At 47.8% G+C, this 21,165-nt stretch overlaps 1 protein-coding gene across 1 annotated transcript; it reads right to left on the reverse strand.

The window, feature by feature from the left end:
- Positions 1–17,350: 17,350 nt before the first annotated feature.
- On the reverse strand, positions 17,351–18,643 carry LOC127489554 (olfactory receptor 2T33-like). The gene has a single exon (XM_051841113.2). It carries the CDS (start codon positions 18,641–18,643, stop codon positions 17,699–17,701), a length of 945 nt encoding a protein of 314 aa, XP_051697073.1. The 3' UTR covers positions 17,351–17,698.
- Positions 18,644–21,165: the final 2,522 nt, after the last annotated feature.

Below are 21,165 nucleotides of genomic sequence, written 5' to 3' on the forward strand. Positions count from 1 at the left end.
CTCCAGCCACCCCCCCCCCAGTCTCTCCCCATCCATCCTTACGGATGTCCCTTCCCTAATAAACCTTGCTATTTTACCTCCCACTACTCTCTGTCTCATGCTTGAATTATTTCTTGTGCGAAGACAAGAACCCTGCAATTTCTCTGGTAACAATGATCCAATATCCAAACCTTTTATTTCCAGTCTCATTGTCCTGCACCTGCTGGGCCAATGACCATGTTGATTCTGTCCACTTCTGTCCCTGAGTGCTGGCTGATGGGACAGGTTCTTGGCTTTCTTATTTGGGGGCCGTTTCCATAGTCACCTGCTTTGCAGGTTCCCCAAACTACCCACACATTCACAAGGAAGGCACACAAGCCTCCGTGTGTGGCTTTATTCACATTAAAGTTTACCACAAGGAAACAGTGAGGATGTACAAGGGGGCCACAGGGGAAAGAATCCTGAGGAATCCATGTGCAGAATTCCTCACGCTCTCTCCCCTGGTGCGTGCTCGTGCTGAGTACACTGTTCCCCCACACAATGCGTGTGCACCAACACAGGTGCCACGACTCTGCCCCAGGAGTCCATGCATGACTTAGTGCTCGTGGTTCTCATCCAAGACTGACCACACTGCCACACATCAACACCACAGACCAGGCAGGCAGCTGGAGGACAGGTGTTCCGCATAGACACAACTCTGAGAACATGCAGGGCCAGATCTGAAATAGGCACAATGAAGATATATACATTTGTTGCTAATTTTAACAACTTAAATACAATGAAGTGCTAGAACATAAATGACAGTGCATTTCCAATTGATAATGGAAGTCCACCTATGCTGTGTGACAATAACATTTGTTGTAAGGCAATATCCAAGGTGACATATTACTATTTAAAGATACACCCATACATTAAGGTTAGGAATCCCATTTAGAAAAAAGAGGCGTCACTGGAAGCTAAGGGTGAAACCGGTTTCTCATCAGCACCTGAGGGCAGAGCATGGGAGAAGTTGAGTCTTTCTCTTGCCGACTCACGTCCACTTGTGTTTACATGCAGCTGGCCACGCACCGAGCCCCACGCAAACTTCTTCCTGCTGCAGTAAGAGCACCGTACCCAGCAAGGCATCAGCAATTAAGCCCCTGCCAACTCCATTTGCCTCACTCCGCTCTCCCCCGTGGGGACCATGCTATGCTGCTATGATTGAGCAGGGCTCCGATGTCACAACAACAGTCTCTGAAATGCCCCTCCTGGAATGCACTGTTGCTTCTGATTTCACTGTTGCCCGTGGGGAGGGTAATGAAAGCTTCCACTTCCTTATCCCACTGGCCCTAACTGCACAGCTCAGGGGACCAACGGGATGACAGCGACAGTGTGAAGCATTTCTGTGGATTCCATTGCTGTGTCCTATGGGAAATTAACACAGAGATGATTACAGTCAGCATAGCAGTGCTCCTGTTTCCCTTCTGATCAGAGGGCAGTGATGCCGTATCCCAGATCCTTGTGTTTCCAGTGCTTCTTATGTCGTTCCCCCAAGCTCAGCACCCCTGCATTCCATGGGCATCGACACCACACCCCCATCAGCAGTGGCACACCCATCCCGTCTTGAGGACCTTCTCCCAGAGCACGCCTCCTGTAAGCATCCCTGTCCCAGGACTGCAGAAGGTGAAGCCTGAAACATTGGCTCAGGCTCCGCCACATCAGCAGAGAGGACCCTCCAAGGGTGCGGCCAGGGAAGGAAGGGAAGAGATGTGGCCCTAGCCCGCCACCACCAGGTCACTAGTGGTGTGATTTCAGAAGACCCGTGCACTGTCCTCCTCAGGGGAGATAGGAAAGAGGAGAAATTGCCCATGGGAGCTCATCTGCTTCCACGCTTTTGAACGGCACACACGCAGTCAGCAGTTCTGCGTGCCGCTTACTGTGTTGGTGTGAAGAGGCAAGCTCAGAGAATGCTGGTCTGGGAGGGTGGATGCCTGATGGGTGCAGCCCTCTGAGAAAGCAGCTTGGCTCTAGGCAGTGAGACAGAGTGCATGAATAAACAGACCCACAGCTCAGCCTCCAGCTGTAACCAGAAACAGGCCCCACGGAGGTGCACCCTGCGGGCTTGCAGGAGACCCTTCCTGGATCATTGTTCACAAGCACCGCAGTCTGGAAACAGCCACTGCTTTCACCCACCGCCTTCAAATCCTGTTGGTTCAGGCTGCAGGTGAGAATGTGCAGACCATAGAGAAGTGAGAACGGGGCTGCCAATTCTCTTCTGATTTCCTATCACAGCCTCAGGCCATAGCTCTTTACAGCCCTGGAGACAAATGCCCAGCAGCTCATGAGAAATGCAGCAAAAGTCAGGATATGTGGCCTCGAGGGCCATTAGAACTTGGCTCCCAGACTCCCCAGATGGAGAACAGCAGGTTGCCCTGGGCTGGGCAGTGGCACAGTCTCTGGATCTGGAAGACAGACCTTCAGGTGAGCAGAAGGACGGGGAGATCTTGTGCTTCTGCCTGGGTGCCAGTGCCGGGCAGGCCATGGCATGCCTGCCGGAGCAGGCACGAGGCAGCCAGATATTCACAACCGAGGCCCATGGGAAGAAGCGCATCTTACCTCATGCCCCTCCCTCAGGAATGGCCGTGGAAGAGATCCCAGAGCAAGACTGCAGGGAGAGATGTCCCCACCTGTTTTGCATTCTGTTATGAGGGCCATAGAGTTGCATGGTGACCAACAGACCTAACGGCATAGCTCAAATCCAAGTCTCCAAACCAACAAAACCTTTCACAGAGAGGCGTTCCTCCACTCACCTCTGGCGCCAGGAGACACATTCCCTGCCTCTCAGGGTGCTGCAAGAACAGGAGTGGTCCCTGGGATGGCACAGCATGCCCCAGAGGCTTCGTCAGGACTGGGGAAATGCGAGTGTTTAGAGAGGGCCCTCTGCCCTGCCCCCAGCACCGCGTGGCTGACCGGGGGCTACAGGAAGTCAAAGCGGGAAAGCTGGGGACCTGAATTCTTGGATCTGGGGTCTCAGGATTTAGGAACCCACAGTGCCCCCCACACCAGGATGCCTGCCTGTCCCTGAGAGAATGCCAGTGATGCCTGCTGCCCCTTGGACAGGGCCTCAGCCCTCTGTAGATGTAGAACAGGTGAAATGAGAGGCTTCAGGCGCAGTGTCCTCAATGCCTGCATGTTGAAGTATCAAGAAGAAGACAGGCTGGACGTCCCAGGGTCCCACTGACCGCCAGGCTGCCACCCCGTCCCTCCCAGCCACTCCTGGGTGTGTGGGATGTACTGTGCTGTCCTCCATACATGTCTGTTTTGGTTTCTGTGCAGGGTAACGTGTCTGAGAGACTCAACAGATCATGAGCAACAGCTGGTGAAAGGAAGTTGAAAGTCAAGCCGACGTAATCACAAAAGTGGCTTCACTTTCCCCACACCTGCGGGACTGGGGACATTGACTAACAAGGAAAGAAAGGCGCAAAGCCGCCAGTGCTGTGTCCCTGCTCCTCTGGGGTGGGAAGGGCCTTAATTGGGAGAGCAGTGATGGAGTCTCATTAAGTCAGGCGCTGGGGACTGCAGTGGAAAACTTTTAATGAGGTTGGCAAGGCAGAGCACACAGGGCTGTTAGAGCCTCCCAATTAGCAAGAGTTGCAACTTTATTTGTCCCTTTGGGATTTGGGATTAATTGGAGCCTTAACATATTGGAAGATTTAGGGAAGTTCCCAGGGATCCATGGGGATCCTTGGAGCAAAAATGCACAGGAGACAAAGTTGAGAGGTTGCTGTGGTGACACTTGGCAGGGAAAGGAGTCTGGGAGCTGTGAAGTCCCTGCTCTCTGAATTCTGCGCCAAACTGGTCAGCGGCTGCCAGCCTGTGCCTGCATAGGAAAGTTACCAGCCACAGGACAAGCTTGTAACAGCAAAATGCTTTCAGCCACAGTGCTACTGGAGTGGCAGGAAGTTAATTCAGACTCACAAGTGCAGAGAAAATTAGGCTAGTGTATCACTGTTACAGAAAAGCACAGATTTCCCTTGCAGATGTCATAGATGTAGCATCTACCGTAAGAAGTGTGGTGGCCCCCTGCACACTGAGAGCCTGTTTCCCACGCATTCCCAAGGGGTGTGTTCCCCAGCTCACGTTGCACAGGGCATCGGAGACTGAGAATCCAGCATGATTGTCCTGGATTTTGAGCATTTTAGCAATCCCATCAGCTGCACAGAATTATGTAAAAAAAGGAAGAAGTCCTTAGTTTGAGAATGTTTGAAACACACAGAGAGGAGTGGGGGTGACATCATGAGTACGTGGACACCTAGCACGTGGTCTACAACGTGTCTCCCCGGGCTACTTCTTTATTAGATGCCTGAGACGCAGGCAGCAGCAGGGCCCAGGGCCTGTCCTAATCCTGCTTTGCTTTCCTCTGTCTACTGCTGGGGCAGTGACAGTAGCCTCGGGACAATAGTGGACAGTCCCCACCTGTCTGAGTACGCTTTTCCTCACTCAACACAGCAGCGCCCCATCAGCTCCCTCGCTTCCCTGCTCCTGTACAGGTGATAACAGCCAGGACTTGAACCCGTGTCCGCACGGAATGCCGGCATAGCTGTGCCATGTGCCAGGCCCTTATTTCCCATTTTTATGTTGGGTCATTGGGGATTTTCTTTGATAATGGTTTGTTTAAATTCCTTGTGTGTTTTGAATATTAATCCTTTATCCCATGCTTGGCTTGCCGTTATTTTATTCTCAAGTATTTTATACCTATTCCAATGTCCTGTTGTTTTTCTATTTTTTCTATTGTTTTTAAGGTTTATTTATTTATTTTTTGTAAGGCAGAGTGTCAGAGGAAGGCACAAACAAAGAGAGAGAGAGAGAGTGAGAAAGAGAGCATTCTTTCATCTGCTGGTTCACTGCCCAGTGGTCACAACTTGGACTGGGCCAGGCTGGTTGCAGCCTCTAAGAACTCCATCCATGTCTCCCATGTAGGAGGCAGGGCCATCGTCTGCGGCCTTCCCAGGCACATCAGCATGGAGCTGGATCAGGAGTGGAGAGGCCCTCTACTAGGGGATGCCAGCATCTCAAGTGGTGGCTTGACCAGCTGCCCCAGTGTCAGACCCCCACTTTCTTCTGTAGCTTTACAATTGCAGGTCTTACATGAGGCAATTTTTGTATGTTAGGTGTCCTTGCACCTTCTTCATCAAAAATCAATTGACCATAAGCTTGTGGGTTCATTTTTGGACACCCTGTTGTAATTATGTTTAATTTTATGCCAGTGCCATGCTACTTTAACTAGTATAGCTTTGGTATATAGTTTGAAATCAGTAGCATGATGCCCTCTAGCTTAGCTGCTTTTGTTCAAGATTGCCTTGCTAAGATTTACAGTCCTGTGTTGAACTGAAATGATGAGAGTGGACAGCCTTACATTTTCCCTGACTTAAAGGAAACATTCAGCTTCCTATTTTCATTTATGAAGCTGGCTGTGGGCTTGTCATATATGACCTTTGTTGTGTCGAAGTATATTCCTTCTAGAAATAATTTGTTTATAATATTTATCATGATGAATGTTGAATATTGGCAAAGCATTGTTCTGCAGCTACTGGAGTGATATGAAGTTGTTTTCCCTTTCATTTTGTTAAAATGGTAAATTATATTTACAGACTTACTTGTGATGTACCATCCTACATCACAGGGAGAAATCCCACCTGATTTTGGCAATGACCCTTGGATACTCTGCTAAATTCAGCTTGCTGGTATTTTGTCAAACATTTTTGCATTTATCTTCATTAGGAATATTGGTCCATAATTTTATTTTCTTGTATTGCCCATTTCTGGTTTTGGTGTCAGGGCTGTGTTGGCCTAGCAAAATTAATTTGCAAAGATTTCTTCCTGCTCAATTTTTGGGACTGTTTGAGAAACATTGGGGGGCCAGTGCCATGGCTCAATTGGCTAATCCTCTGCCTGCAGTGCTGTCATCCCATATGGGTGCCAGGTTCTAGTTCCGGCTGCTCCTCTTCCAGTCCAGCTTTCTGCTGTGGCCCGGGAGTGCAGTGGAGGATGGCCCAAGCACTTGGGCGCCTGCACCTGTGTGGGAGACCAGGAAGAAGCACCTGGCTCCTGGCTTCGGATCTGCGCAGCACTGGCTGTAGCAGTCATTTGTGAGGTGAAGCAACGGAAGGAAGACCTTTCTCTCTGTAAAAAAAAAGAAAAGAAAAGAAAAGAAAAAAAAGAAAAAAGAAACATTGGTGCTGGTACTTATTGAACTATTTGGTAGAATTCGGCCATCTGTGGGGTTGGCATTGTGGCACAGCAGGTTAAGCCACTGCCTGGGGTGTCTGCACTCATGTTGTTTTGACAGTCTGAGTCCTGGCTACTGTGCTTCCAGTCCAGGCCCTGAGCTAGTGAACCTGGAAAGCAGCAGATGGTGGCTGAAGTACTTGAGTCCCTGCAGCCCACAGGGGCAACCTGAATGAAGTTCCTGGCTCCTGGATTTGTCCTGGCTCAGCTTGGGCTGTTGTAGCCATTTGGGGAGTCAACCAACAGTTGAAGATCTCTCTTTCTTTCTCTCTGTCTCTTTCCCTTTAAAATAAATAAATAAATAAATAATTTTTAAAAATAATTCAGCCATGGAGCCATAAAGTCTAGGCCTTTTGTCAATGGAAGATTTTTATTATTGTTTTAGTCTCTTTAGTCATTACTGGTTTCTTTACACTTTCCATTTCTCCATGATTCAATCTTGGTAGATTTTTTCTGATCATTTATTGATTTACTCAAATTTATCTGATTTTTAGACTTACATTGTTTGTAAACATCTTTGATGATCTTTATCATTTGTGATTTATTTTCTTTCATTTCTGGTTTGTTTACTTGAATCTTCTGTTTTGTTTTCTCAGTGTAGGTAAGCATTTTCTGTGTTTGTTTACCTTTTTAAAAATGACTATTTAATTGTTTCTGTTGTTTTTCTATTCTTTAATATATTTATTTCTGCTCTAGTTTTTGTTGCTTTCTTCCTTCTGTTAGTTTACTTCTTTTCTTTCTAGTTCCTCGAAGTTCTTTGTTCATATTTGATCTAGGCATTTCTTGCTATGAACTTCTGTCTGTGAGCTGCTTTTGTTGCATCCCATAAGTTTTGGTGTGTGAATGTCTGCTGGGTTTGTTTTGTCTAAAGTGCATTCAAATCCCTTATTTCCTTATTGATCTTCCTGCTGGATGACCTGTTACTTGAAGTGTAATGTTGAAGTCTACGATGATTGTGATGGTTCGCAGCCCATCTCTCTGTTCAGATCTATTCATATTTGCTTTATACATTTAGTTGTTACACTGTTGGGAGCATATACATTCCAAATTGTTATATCATCTTGGGAAATCAACCCAGCCATCATTATTTAGTGGTCTTTCTTAGGTCTTTTTACCCAAATGTCTGTTTTGTTTGATCTGTCTGGCTTTCATTCGCAGATCTTTGTTCAGCCCCTGAATTTCATCTGTGTGTGTCCTTAGCGGTGGAGTAACTCTCATGGTGCTAGGACTCCAGGGGCCCCTGGAAAGGAAAGAGAAACATAGGAAACATAGGAAAGAAAAGACATGATGGAACTCTTGGGATCTGAGGAAAGGCAGACAGGGACTGGAGAAACAAATGCAATGTGCTCTTCAGAAGTTGTTGAGTCTGCTGAACGGACCTAATTGAGAATTCCCCAAACTTCTGTGCAAAACCGGCTACTCCAATATCAGTTCCCTGATTGGTTCACCTAGTATGCCTCATTAGCAGATCGACCAATCAGGGAGACATTCCAGCTTTAGAAACGCATAAAAGTCTGAATAAGGCAGTCTTGCAAAGCACCTCAGGGCAGCCAGTCCTTCAGGTCCTATGGGCTGCGAGAGGGCCTTGTCACTCCTTGTCTGTTCACTGAAGGATACGTAGCAGCCCAGAGACAGCAGCATCACTCTGTGGAGTCAGCAGAGAAGAGACACTGTGACCCAGAAGGTGGCAACGGTCTACATGCCTGGCAGGGGCGAGAAGCAGTGACTCAACAAGAAGGAGAGGGTAATCACACTCAGAGCTGTGGCACTGAGAGCTGTGACTGACACTGAAGCCTGTGACAGAGCTGTGACATGGAGGTCTGACAGCTGTGGCACTAAGGGCTGTGACACTGAGCTCTGAGAGCTGTGGTACTGAGGGCTGTGCTGCTCCTGAAGAATCTGGCAAGAAGGATCTGCCGCAGAGACAAAGTACAGACCTGAACCACTAGAGCTGCAAGCTCCTCCTGCCACTGCTCCTGTATCAATGGCTCCAGAACTCCACAACCTATGGAGGCTCACCTGGGGATCGCTGGAGGAGTGAGTGAAAGCAAGCTAAGATACAGTTACCAATTCCTGCCTGCTGACTGGCTGTTATTCTGGCCTCTTCCTGATTGGTTAAATCTGTACTCATTTCTCAAAAGGGGGCCAATCAGAGAGAGCCACTTTGTGTATAAAAGAGCAGCACTTGCAGGCTCCCTTGGGCAGTGCCTGCCTTATACTCCCCTCCTCACTGATTGGAGCAGACTGTTTCTTCCTTTCAGATCTCACTTTGCTCACTGCCTCATCCATGTAGAAATTCTTAGGCATGAGACAGGAGCAGATTGCCCTCATTGTCCCACAACATCAGGATACATTATAATTGCATCTTAAAATTTTCTAAAAATTTATTTTCATTTTACTTGAAAGACACAGGCTCACTCCTCAAATGCCCACCACAGCTGTGAAGCCAGGAGTCCTGAACTCAGTCTACATCTCCCTCCATGGTTGTCTGGGACCCAAGTACTTGAGCCCCTGGGTGCTGCATCCCAGGGCATGAATTACCAGGATGCTGAACCTGAAGTGGAGGAGTCCTGACTGGAACCAGGCACTTCAGGGGGCATCTTGGCTGCTGGGCTGAAGGCCTGCCCTGGGACTGCATCTTTGATCAGGGGAGTAAGTCCATCTACACGCAGTCAGCAGCGAGAAACAAGCACTCGCTTGTGCCACCTCATTACACTGGCTTCCTGGTGGTGTTGTACCTGCTTTCTTTCCTCTCGTGTCTTCCTTCAGGGCCTGATGCTCTTCTGTAGCAACATGATCTGTGTCTTTTTTAAATCCTTGTTTGTATACCATAGGTCGGTCATTTGTGGACACCCCCAGGCTCTCATAAAACATCTTATGTGTGTATGTGAGGATTTCAGGCTGAAAACAAGTGGACTTTGCACACAAATCCTACGGTTCTACTTCCCTGCCTTGTTTTGTGCTTTGGAGGTTACAGTTTATTGTTTTATAGTTTCCCCTCTTTACAAATTATTGTGGCTGTGTTGTTTTTTGTAGCTGTGTCTTCCAGCCCTCATCCTAGGAATCCAGTTGATTTACCTGTTACCATTTCAGTGCTGAGATATTAAGAAGTTGATGATGTATTGGCTTTTACCAGGGCATTTTATGCTTCTTGTAGTTTTGTGTTAGATTGGCATCCCTCTCGTTCATTGTGAAGAACTATTTATCACTGCTAATAAGGCAGGTGCTGTGTCTGTGCTACCTCAGATTCTATTTGTCTGAAAAAGTCTATCTGCACTATGGTTTTGAAAGGCAGGTTGTTGAGTTTCTAGAATTTTGAGTGTATTTTCCTGGTTCTTTCTAGCCTGCAAAGCTCGTGCTGAGACACCAGCTGCAGTCTGTGGAGTTCCCTTGTGCGTAGCAAGTTTCTTTTCTCGCTGTTTCAAAACCCTTTCCCTGTAGGTTCTGACAGTTTGATTTGTATTTATTTACTTGAAAGGCCGAGAGGGGGGTGTCTTCCATCTGCTGGTTCAATCCCCAGATGGTCACAGTGCCTGGAGATGGGCCAAACTGAAGCCAGGAGCCAGGAGCTTCTTTTAGGTCTCCCATGCAGGTGCAGGGGTCTTCTACTGCTTTCCCAGGCTACAGCAGAGAGCTGGATCAAAAGTCGAGCAGCCGGGACTCGAACCAGTGCCCATAGGCGATGCCAGCACTGAAGGCAAAGGCTTTACCTGCTATGCCACAGCACTCCGACAGTTTGATTTTGATGTTTCCCAGTGTGGGTCTCTGGATCCATCCCACCCTGTGTCCTTCTGGCTTCCTGGATGTGTTTCTGTCTCTCCACTTGCGGGATGTGCTCTGCTGCTGCTTCTTCACATGTGGCCTCTGGAGCTCTGGAATGCATGTGGGATTCCACTTGGTGGTGTCCCATAGTCCCTGGCCCATCAGTCTGCCCCACGCCATGACTCCTGATGACTTAGCTTCAGTCTCACTCTTCTCAGCTTGTGCTGGTCTTTCAGTTAGTGTATTCTTCAGCTCCATAATTTCTGGCATATATTTTATTTTTAAATTTTACTTATTTATTTGGGAGACACACATACACATGGGGTTTTATGGGGCGGGGGGGTGCTCCCATTGGTTCACTTGTCAATGCAATGCCTGGGACTGGGCCAAGCTGAAGCCAGGGACCAGGTTTCCCATACGGATTTAGAAACCTACTCACTCGTGTCACCTGTCACCTCCCAGGGTGCAGGGCGCATCAGCATGTAGCTGAAGAAGGGAGCAGAGCCAGGACCCAAACCCAGGCCCTCTGCATGAGCTGTTGCATCTTAAGCCGCTACGTAACCCCCAGGCCAAATGCCTGCCCCACTTTTTGTCATGCACTCCGTCTCTGACATTCGATTTGTTCGCCCTGCACTTCTGACCTCCCTGAGCTTGGTGCGCCCGTCCATGGAGCTCCCTGTCAGAGGAACCCCACACCTCCATTTCATTAAGGACGGCTTCCACAAATTCAGTTTCTCTTGTATTTGGCACACATGCCCTGTTTCTTCACTCTGCTCGTCTCCCCGTGTTGATTTCTGCGTGTGAGATAAAATATAAACAGCATCTCCCAAACCTGTCAGGAAAGGATCCCATCACTCATTGCAGGAGGAGTGTTGCTGTGCTTCTAGAACTCTGTCTCTGCTGTGAGGGGTCCCAGGAGATGGTGCTGTGCCGAGCACTGCCAGTGTTCCCAGAGGCAGAGCTGCGGCCTGTCTGTCCAGCTGGAACGGCGTGGATGCTGGCTCAGTGTCCCACTTCCTTCTGTCCTCAGGTCGAGCAACAGCCGGTGCCTCCCTTGCTATCCCAGCACCAAGCTGGGGAAGGACCTCCAGCAAATGCCTACTGCCTGCTCTCGCCCCTGGTCCTGCCCGGGAAAGCTCTGGAGGGGCCCTTGGAGGCCACCTCTCAGTTTCCCAGTCAAGGAGGGCTGGGGGTGCAGACCACTGGCAGCCTGCAGAGCCAGGAGACCAAGGAAACCAACCCTTGGCCCCGGCAGTCGTGGCACTGGAAATGTACACAGACTCCTCCCAGGGAAAATCTGCGGACCTGGTTTCAGCGCTGGCATGCGCAGGGGCAGGGACACCCGTCAGGACCCCAGAGGGCTATGCTTGTCTGGTTGGCGCCTGTATGCAGCATAGACCAGAGCCCAGCTCTGAACAGTAGCTGGGAAAATGCAGGCGCACCTTCCAGGGAGAGACTGGGATGTGAGCATTTTAGCCCCTTCTCGATCCCAGTCTTGGGGAGTGACCCCTAGAAATACCTGTGTATTGCTTTAATGCCGGTTCCCTGGGGCAGGTGTCTTAGGTTGCAGTTCCTTGGGTGGGAGAGGTAAACTCTGGGATATTCGCTGCAGGGACACACTTCCTCCAGGAGAGGGCAGGAGACTGGGACCTATCCCTGGGGTGAGATGGGGAGGGGGTCTGGGAAGTGCCTTGGCTGCTGATGAGGCTGTCTGTCCTCTAACTTCCTGATGTGGGGGCTGGAAGATCCTCCAGCAGTGGCAGCTCGGAGAGGGCACAGCCTCCTTTCGGCTGACTCCAGGGAATGAGGCCCCTGGATGTGCCCTCCATCTAATTTGAGCTTGTAAAGATGCTTTCTTTGGACAATGTCATCTTGTTTTTTTTTTTTTTTTTTTTTTTTGTTGTTGTTGTTGTTTGTTGTTTTTTTTTTAGCTGATTAATTAGTGAAGTCAGCAAGTTTTGTGAGGGGATCCAGTTACCTTCTTGGGCTCCATTATTAATTTGGATATTTTCCCTTTGGTTTTGATTGCTTTTTACAATAAGTAACTATGGGACACACAACCAATTAAACTTCTTATTCTTTGTTCTTGTAATCCTTAAAATCATTTCAGGTACTTTCCCGAAGGCATATTAAGCACCGTAGGAACAGTAAACACCCTTCAGTACCCAAACAGCAACCTCCTGACATCTCTTCATGCTGGGCAATACCAGTAATTAGTTTTGATGCATGCAAGAAAATTACAAGCACACTTAAATATCAAAGGCAAGACGCACATCGAGATGAAGTTTTTTCCTGGCTAAAAATCTCTGGAACAAGGAGAAAGACTGCCTTCCACCCTCACAGAAGTGGAATCTGCTAGACAGCATTCAAGAGCCTGGCTTACTGAAGGTCACTTTGTGAAAATTCTGGCCTCCTGGGAGAAGGCTGAGGGTGTTGGTTAGCATTTGATTTAATGCAGAGTGCACGCTTCCTTACTCTCTACTGTCCAGTACATTTCTGTCACATTCAGGAAATACAAACCAACCCCACAGCCACTGCCTGCTCCAGCAAGTTGCCTGGCTGGTGCCCCAGGGCTCTCCCTGTACCCACAGTCCCCTGCTGTGCACACCCTTCTACCACGCCAAGCAGGAGTTTCCACATGCAAAGCTCTGTCTCCAGGCCTCGGGTTTCTTCTCTATTGGAACTCTCTCCACAATGTGTTTCCTCACCTCACTTACTGAACATCTATGCTCAAATGTCACCTCCTCAAAGAGAAACCACAGCTGGGCAGTCCCACTGGTCTCCAAACGTACTCCGAGTTCTTATCAGACAGTTCCAGAAAGAAAAGAAAAAAATATTTTCCGCACTAGCCACAAAATACTGGTACTTCCACAGCTGGGCTGCCTGGTGAAAGGAAGAAGTGCATTTGTCACCAACAGGGGAATGCTTGGCTTCTCTCCACGTTCATTCATGGGGATGGAGAGAACTCAACACTGACTGAAAACAGTACTGATGGGGCAGGAAACAGGGGAATGTGCAGATCCCGGGTCTGGCTTTATTTAAGAGCATGATTCCATTGTATCCATGTGACTATACTGGCTGATTCAGTCCCATGTTAATGAGCTCTTTCCAATGAAGTACTTGCAATAAAAATTCATTAGCAAGTACATTTGCAAGCATGTTTTCATTTTATTTTTCTTGGATATCCTGGAGTAAAATTACTTCTTCAGCCAACTATTTTCCAAAGTGGCTGTACATCTATCTCACATCAATAAGTAAGATCCCTGACCACTCCATGTTTTTATAATATTTTATGTTAGTTTTAAAAATCTTTATACAGGGGTCAGCACTGTGACAAAGCAGGAAAAGTTGCCACCTGCAGTGCTGGCATCCCATATGGGTGCTGGTTCAAGCCCCGGCTGCTCCTCTTCTCATACAACTCTCTGCTATGGCCTGGGAAAACAGTGGAAGATGGCCCAAGTCCTTGGGCCCCTGTACCCTTGTGGGAGACCCAGAAGAAGCTCCAGACTCCTGGCTTCAGATTGGCCCAGCTCTGGCTGTTGAGGCCATTTGGGGAGTGAACCAGTGGATGGAAGACATCTTTTTCTCTCTCTCTGCCGCTGCCTCTCTGTAACTCTGCCTTTCAAATAAATAAATAAATCTTTAAAAAAAATTTTATGCATTTATTTTATTGATTTGATAGGGAGAGAGCCAGAGAGAGCCAGTCAGACAGAGAGATCTCCCATCTGCTGGTTCACTCCCCCAAATGCCCACAAACAGGCAGGTCTAGGTCAGGCCAGGCCAAAGCTGGGAGTCAGAAACTCAATCCTGCATGTGGGTGGAAGAGACTTCAGTCCTGGAGTCATCTCCTGCTGCCTCCTAAGGTGTGCATTAGCAGGAAGCTGGTCTTGGAAGTAGAGCTAGAACTTGAACCCATCCAAATGCCAAGCCTGTTTGTTGATGTCCAGTAGTATCTCAGTTTGGCTTCAAGTTGCATTTCCATTCTAATTATTTAAAAGTGATTCTGGGCCATATGCATATCATTTCATTTTCTATGAGACTTTTCAAAGTATATACCATTAAAATTTGTGTTTGTATTTTTGGTGTTAAGTTTTCAGAGTTTATTTCTGCATTCTTTAGTAGGTCCTTTCTCAGATACCTGCTTTGAAAACCTTTTTCCCTAGCCCATGACCTATATTGTGATGACCTTTGTGGATTATTACAATGTTTCAAATACTAGTAAAGTGCAATTTAGAGCCTTTTCTTTCGTGGTTTTTGTTTTCTGCTCTCTTTCATAGATTGCTTTACCCCAAGTCATGAAGATCCTGTATGTTCTTTTTGGCTTGTTTTTCTGTTTATTTTCTGAAAGATAGAGTATAACTTTTGGATTAGGGGCAGAACTCATCTCAAAAATTCATTGTCATGTATTTTATTAAGTAGAAGTCAAAGTGTTAGGTAGGAAGTCAGTTATGAGCTTATGTGTGTGTGACATAAAGGCCTAAAGAGAAGACATCTATGTCCAGCATATGCTGCATCTCAAAGTCATCCTGACAATGTTTCAGGTGCAGCCCGGTCTTCGAATCCTGCCCTGCCCCCTTCTACCTGATAAGCTGCCAGGTGGAGGTCCCCGCCCCTTCTGCCTGACAAATCTTCCACAATCTCCCAGATGCAGCCCAGTATCTGCATTTCAAACACCCTGCTCCAGATCCCCATTCTCTAGGGGGTCCTGCTCACCCTTCCTCTGAACCCAGGATGGCACCAGCTAGGTTTCCTCCTGTCTCATACCTTCAAGGGAAAACTCAGATAGGAGTTTCTTAATATTTACAGCCATAAAATCCTTTGTTTCAGGAGGAGATGTGTGAAGACAAAGACCCATCTCCTTAAAAACCCCCCCGGCCTCAACCGGACTGCGCGTTCAGCCCTCTGCCTCTCTGCTGAGCCGCCCGCCTGGTCTGGCCAGGTGTAATCTCTCCACTCAACCATGTAACCTCCACCCTCCCCCCCCACCCAGTCTCTCCCCATCCATCCTTACGGATGTCCCTTCCCTAATAAACCTTGCTATTTTACCTCCCACTACTCTCTGTCTCACACATGAATTCTTTCTTGTGCGAAGACAAGAACCCTGCAATTTCTCCAGTATCAAAAGTATAAATTTGTTGAAAAACTAATTATCCTCTTGAAATTTCTTGATGTGTATGTAAAATAATTCTTCCAGTGGTCATGCTAACTTTTGGGAAAAGTGGTGTACAGAAATTAAGATCAGCTGTGTTCAGCCTGAGACTGAGAGTGATACTGCTGAAACTCTTTCTCAATGTACGTATTCATTAAGTTTCTACCAGCTGCTTTTTTTTAATTTCCAGAATTGGGATCACATGCAACTTACAAGACATAACTCCTGAGTGTTTTAGGTATTTAGGGGTCCAAGTGTAAGCAGAGATTTTCAAACTATGTGTGCTTATTTTTCACTGTTAATGTATGGAGACATAAATGACTCGGGGAATGTTGTTTTCTTCTTGAAGCATCACTGGAGGCACCCAGATGGCTCAATGCAGATGATGCAGTTCGGGGTCTGCTGTGGAGTGGGGCCCAGTGAGCCTGCCCTGGATGCTCCCTTGCTGTGAAGCCTGGGTAAGTGAGTGATCATGGCCCAGGGGGTGGGGCCTGGGTGCGAGCAACTCAGCTCCACTGCCAGCTGCCAGCACTGACGGATAGATGAGCCTTTCTGCTCTGACGTTCGTGGTTCCTCCTCCACCCCTTGGTGGAAGATTTTGGCCCCAGGCTCAAGGCCAAAAGAGCCGCAGCCAAACTGCCTGGGGAGCAGGGTTGTTTCTGCATTGGAAGTTGACAGCAGTTAGTCTATCCACCTCTGCTGGGGTCTGCACCCTCAGAACAGCCTGCCCACATCTTGGACTCCACTGAGGTTTCACTGTCCCCTACCCAACTTTTGAGGTTCCCACAAACAGAATTGGCTGTGTACGTGCAGGATTCTTGTTCATGTGTGGACAGCAGTGGCTGACTTCCTTATTCTGCCGTCTTGCCGACATCACCTGCCTTTATTTTAGATTATAGCTAATGAGAGATTTTCTTATTTTTCCTTGGAAGAGTCCCTGAATGCAGTTCTCAAAAATTCAAAGAATATACACACAGGAAACCACATTCTGCAGAGGACACAGACATTGTTTAACATGGAGCAGAGTGTGGGTGCTTGATGATGCAGTCGGGGTCTGCCGTGGAGTGGAGTGTTTGGCCAGATGGTTCAGACACTAGTTGGGATGCTGAAAATCTTTATGAAGTGTCTGGGTTCGAGTCCTGACTCCACTCCCCATTCCAGTTTCCTGCTAACAAGCACCCTGGAAGGCAGCAGATAATTGCTTATGTGGGTGGACCTCTGACACCAACAGGTTGAAGGACCTGGCTCCTGCTTTCAGCCCTGGTCCACTCTTGACCATTGTGGGCATTTGGAGAATGAACCAGTGGATGGAAGCTCTATCTGTATTTCTTTTTTTTTAAAGCAGTAAGCATGCTAGCCACGTATGATGAAGAGAGTACACCTGACAGACCAGGCAGACCTCTTGGTAAAGAACCAAGAGCCCAGTCTGCATTCACTGCAGTTTCCATGGCTGGGGCAGGGTCTTCTAGTTCTGCTCCTGTGGAGTTCAGGTATGAGTAATTAATTCAAACCCTAAGTTAGCTTAGATTAAGTACATTTGGAGTGAAGACTTAATAGTGTGCAGTATGTTAAGATTAAGTGATATAAAATATGGGGCAACATATTAAAGTCAAGCTAAATCTTGGTCTCAGGAGCTTTTAGGACCTGTTGGGAGAACCACCGTTCCTCCATGACAGGCTTTATTTTAAGCCAGAAAAAGACAGGCCTAAGAGTATGGGAGTGAAACTATTCCTGGAATTTAGATTCTTCTGCATTCCTGTGTGACACCTAGCCCCTGAGTTGCTCAAATGCACCAATGAAATGCATAGATAATAAGGAACTCACCTACCTGTGTAGTGACCTATGTACTTGTTTACTCGAGTGCATAAAAATGCTGGGAGGGAGAGGGATGGGGCTTTTCACCTCAGCTCTGTGCTACGTTGTTTGTGCTGGTAAGAAGCTGGTAATAAATCCTCTTGCTGTTGCATCAGTCTGCCATTTGTGAGTTGTTTTGAGGAGGGTCTCATACCGGACACAACAATCCCTGTACCTCTCTGTAGAATCCCTCTGGGTGCAGGGCTTACTGGATATGGAATCCCTCCCAGAACTTCATAATAGCCCCCTTGGTGAAGGATAGATGAGATTCCTCGAAGCTTCCCTCAGAGAGAGGGCTGGGATCCACCCAACCAGCTACTGAACAAAGACAAGGCTTTTGATCCATGAATTCTGACATGTTTCTACATTTTTCATCATTCTACCACACAGAAATTTTTATTTTTTTTCTTTGGCCCCTTCATACAGACATAGGTTCATGTCTACCTGGCTACCACTGATCTATCTGTATTTTTTCTCTTTTTTTTCTGACTCTCTCTCTGTCTCTCAAACAAATAAATAAAAATAAATGCTCAGACATTAAATTTCTCTATACAATTGACTCAGTTCTTAGCAACTTTTCATGCTGATTCATAAGCTTTACTTTCGCCTAATTCATTATTAAAATAGAGAAAATGTCACATTTAAAATGTTCAGTTCAGGCAGTTAAGCTCATCTTAAACAATGGGCCTAAGTGTGCTGGCATTTTGGAGTTACGGATATCGCAAACCATCTCTCCAGGGCGCCCTTGACCTCGCTGTTCCTCAGGCTGTAGATGAGGGGGTTCAGCATGGGTGTGAAGATGGTGTAGAAGGCCGACACAGCCTTGTCATGGCTGGCTGACCTGGAGGACCTGGGTCTCATGTAGACAAACATGGCGGCTCCATAGAAGAGGCCCACCACAGTCAGGTGGGAAGAGCAGGTGGCCAAGGCCTTCTTGCAGGCTTCTGTGGAGCGCATGTGGAGAACAGCAGCCAGGATGAGGCTGTAGGAGATCAGGATGAGGGAGAAGGGGACCAGGAGCATCAACACGCAGCAGATGTACATGGCATACTCAAAGACAGACGAGCGGGCACAGGCCAGGCGCATCAGTTCGGGAGCCTCGCAGAAGAAGTGGTTGATCTCACGTGACCTGCAAAACGGGAAGCTCAGGGTGACGGCAGCCTGCAGGAGGCCGTCAGCAGCCCCCAGGATCCACGACCCCACAGTCACTTGCAGACATAAGCGCCAGCTCATGAGAACCAGGTAGCGCAGTGGGTGGCAAATTGCCACATAGCGGTCGTAGGACATGGCCGCCAGGAGGAAGCTCTCCCCGCCGGCCAGGGTCAGGAAGAAGAAAATCTGCGACCCACACCCCGTGCGGGAGATGGACTTCCTTCCGGTCAAGTAGTCGGCAGCCATTTTGGGCACCGTGGTGGAAACCAGCATGACGTCCATGAGGGAGAGCTGGCTCAGGAGGAAGTACATGGGCGTGTGGAGCCGGCGGTCCCGGGCAATCAGGAGCAGCATGAGTGCATTGCCCACCACGGAGGCAGTGGCTACTGCCAGCACCACTGTGAAGAGAAAGCGGTGGAGTCTTGTGTGGTTGAAGAACCCCAGGAGAATGAAGTCTGAGGTGGCGTTTCTCTTCTCCATGATGTCTGCAAATGGGAGGAGCAGAGAGGCAGGGTCACTGTCTGGACGCACTGACTGTGCTTACATAACTGCTGGACTTGCACTGGCCGTGGACTGCAAGGCCCGGGGGCTTCCCACCCACTCGCCACCATCTGGCCTTGCACGTACAAGAGGCCTTCAAAAAGTTCGTGGAAACACATATTCTGGTGAAAAATGCATGGATATCAAAAGTTTTTGCACCAAAATAAGCTTAGTTTTAAATTCCGTTTTTCCAGAACTTTGTGAATACCCTTCTAACTCAGTTTTATAATGTTTTAACAGATGTCGAGAATGTACTCCACTCTGTCCAGGATTAAATAATGGCCGAGGATCACGTTTGCCATTTTTATATTGCTTGTACTGCTATTATTGAGTTTTTACTATGCTTAAACCAAAATTAACCAGCTGAGAAAAAAAAGTCACTTGGAAAAATGCTGCTTATATTTGTTTGAGTCACAGATGATTTGTCTTCAGTGTTTGGAAACTTAAATTAGGGTCCTCAGAAAAATAAACAAGAGAAGTTACTTGTTTTCATGTGAATCAGAATGCTCACAGAATGAAATATATGCATGTAAATAAAAGAGCATCTTCCTTTAAGCTGTAATAGTTTCCTAAGTAATTGATGAAAATTCTCTGATCGCTCACTAACCGGCTCTTTAACCAGATCGTTAAGACGCAGACATTCTTGTCTGATGCTTCCTGCTCTGAACCCTTCAGCACCTGGCCCACACTTCACAGAAGAAGCAGGATTTCTTCCCAAGCCTACAGGGGTTTGTAGAGAAATGCTGCGCAGTCTCGTGCCAAAGTGCAGCACCACGGAGACCTGGAAGCCTGGCAGCAGAGCAGGGGAGCACGGGGCTGTCTGCCGGTGGCAGGAGGGAGATGGTGAGGAGTGCGGGACACAGCTCCAGGGAGCACTGTTGTTACTCACAGAGGAAGAGCAGATTCAGAAAGAAAAACAAGTGCATTTAAAAAGAAATACCTAAATTGATACTAGGCCTATACTTTAAAAAGATCTCAGTATTTCATCAACTATTCATGTGTTTAAGGATATGCAAAGTTACTGAGCCCACAAAGATGAGCACAGTTCCATTGGCTCACAGCTTGCAGGCTGTAATACATTGAGCATAAGAAAAGCATTTCTGAAGTTTATAATTTTCTTAAGTTATTAATTTACTTATTTTGAGAAACAGAGATAGATGATTGAGAGATGATAGATAGAGGATAGATGACAGACATCTGCTGGTTCAATCCCAATGCCAGCAACAGCTGGGCTGGGCCAGGGCTGAAGCCAGGAGCCCAGAACTCCATCTGGTTCTCCCATGTATGTGGCAGGGACCCAACTACTAGAACCATCACCTGCTGCCTCCCAGGGTGTGCATGAGAAGAAGCTGGACTTGAAGAGGAGGAGGACTCAGTCCCAGCACTGCTCTGCGGAACACGGGTCTCCCAAGCAGCGTCTTAGCTGCCAGGCTAAGTGCTCCCCACCAGCTCTTTATGGTTTTTGAGCTGCGTAGTAAGAACATGACCTGCAAACTTGCAGGAACAGAAGAGCACAGAGCTGCAAAAAGTCAGCTCCTCTCTGAGGCAAACAATGCCCCGAGGCTCTGCATTTGCACAAAGCCAGGACTGTGCTGTCTCTGGCTTGATGCTGTGACTCCCCTGATGCCGGGAGCTCGGGAGCTTGGGGCAGCTGGAGCCCCGCTTCTGCACAGCTGCCTCCCAGCCGGGGGCTGCAGAAGGGCAGTGTCTGTGGCTCAGTGAGTTGCTGTGGGGCAGGTGATATGGCGTTGCAGGTTAAGCCACAGCCTGTGGCACCGGCGTCCCACATGGGTACCCATTCATGTCCCTGCTGCTCCACTTCCAACCCAGCTCTCTATTACTGTGCCTGGGAAAGCAGCAGCAGATGGCCCAAGTGTTTGGGCCCCTGCACCCGTGTGGAAGACCCGGAAGAAGCTCCTGGCTCCTAGCTTCAGGATAATTCAGCCCTGACCATTGTGGCCATTTGGTGCAGGAACCAGCAGATGGAAGATTCTCTCTCTCTCTCTCTCTCTCTCTCTCTGTAACTCTGCCTTTCAAATAAATCAAATAAATCTTTTTAAAAATTGCTGTGTGTGCCACAAGTACATTCAGATGCAAGCAGATCTAACACTCATAACATGGAAAAAGTAAGTTATCAGGAAAAAAATGTGTGGAAAATGCACTTTATGAAAAAGAAAGGCCACACATGGTTTCAAAATAAACTTATCTGTTAATTAACAAAAAACCACCAGTGTCTTTGGGGTGGCTTGCTGAAGTGAAGTGAAGGGAAACAGGCAAAACAGGCCAAGACTTCACCTAATGTTTTGTCCAGTCTTCTTGACTTTCTCAGCCTTCTGTCTAGCCTGCGCAGCCCCTTGTTTTATGTTTTTGGTGCTCACACAAACAGCATTGAAAGCATCTTTCTCTCCTTATTGCCACAGCCGCTGACTCCTTGGCTGTAGCTTCCTTTGCCTCCACCATAA

The sequence above is a fragment of the Oryctolagus cuniculus genome, chromosome 6 (assembly GCF_964237555.1).
Source record: "Oryctolagus cuniculus chromosome 6, mOryCun1.1, whole genome shotgun sequence".
In the NCBI taxonomy this organism is placed as follows: Eukaryota; Metazoa; Chordata; class Mammalia; order Lagomorpha; family Leporidae; genus Oryctolagus; species Oryctolagus cuniculus.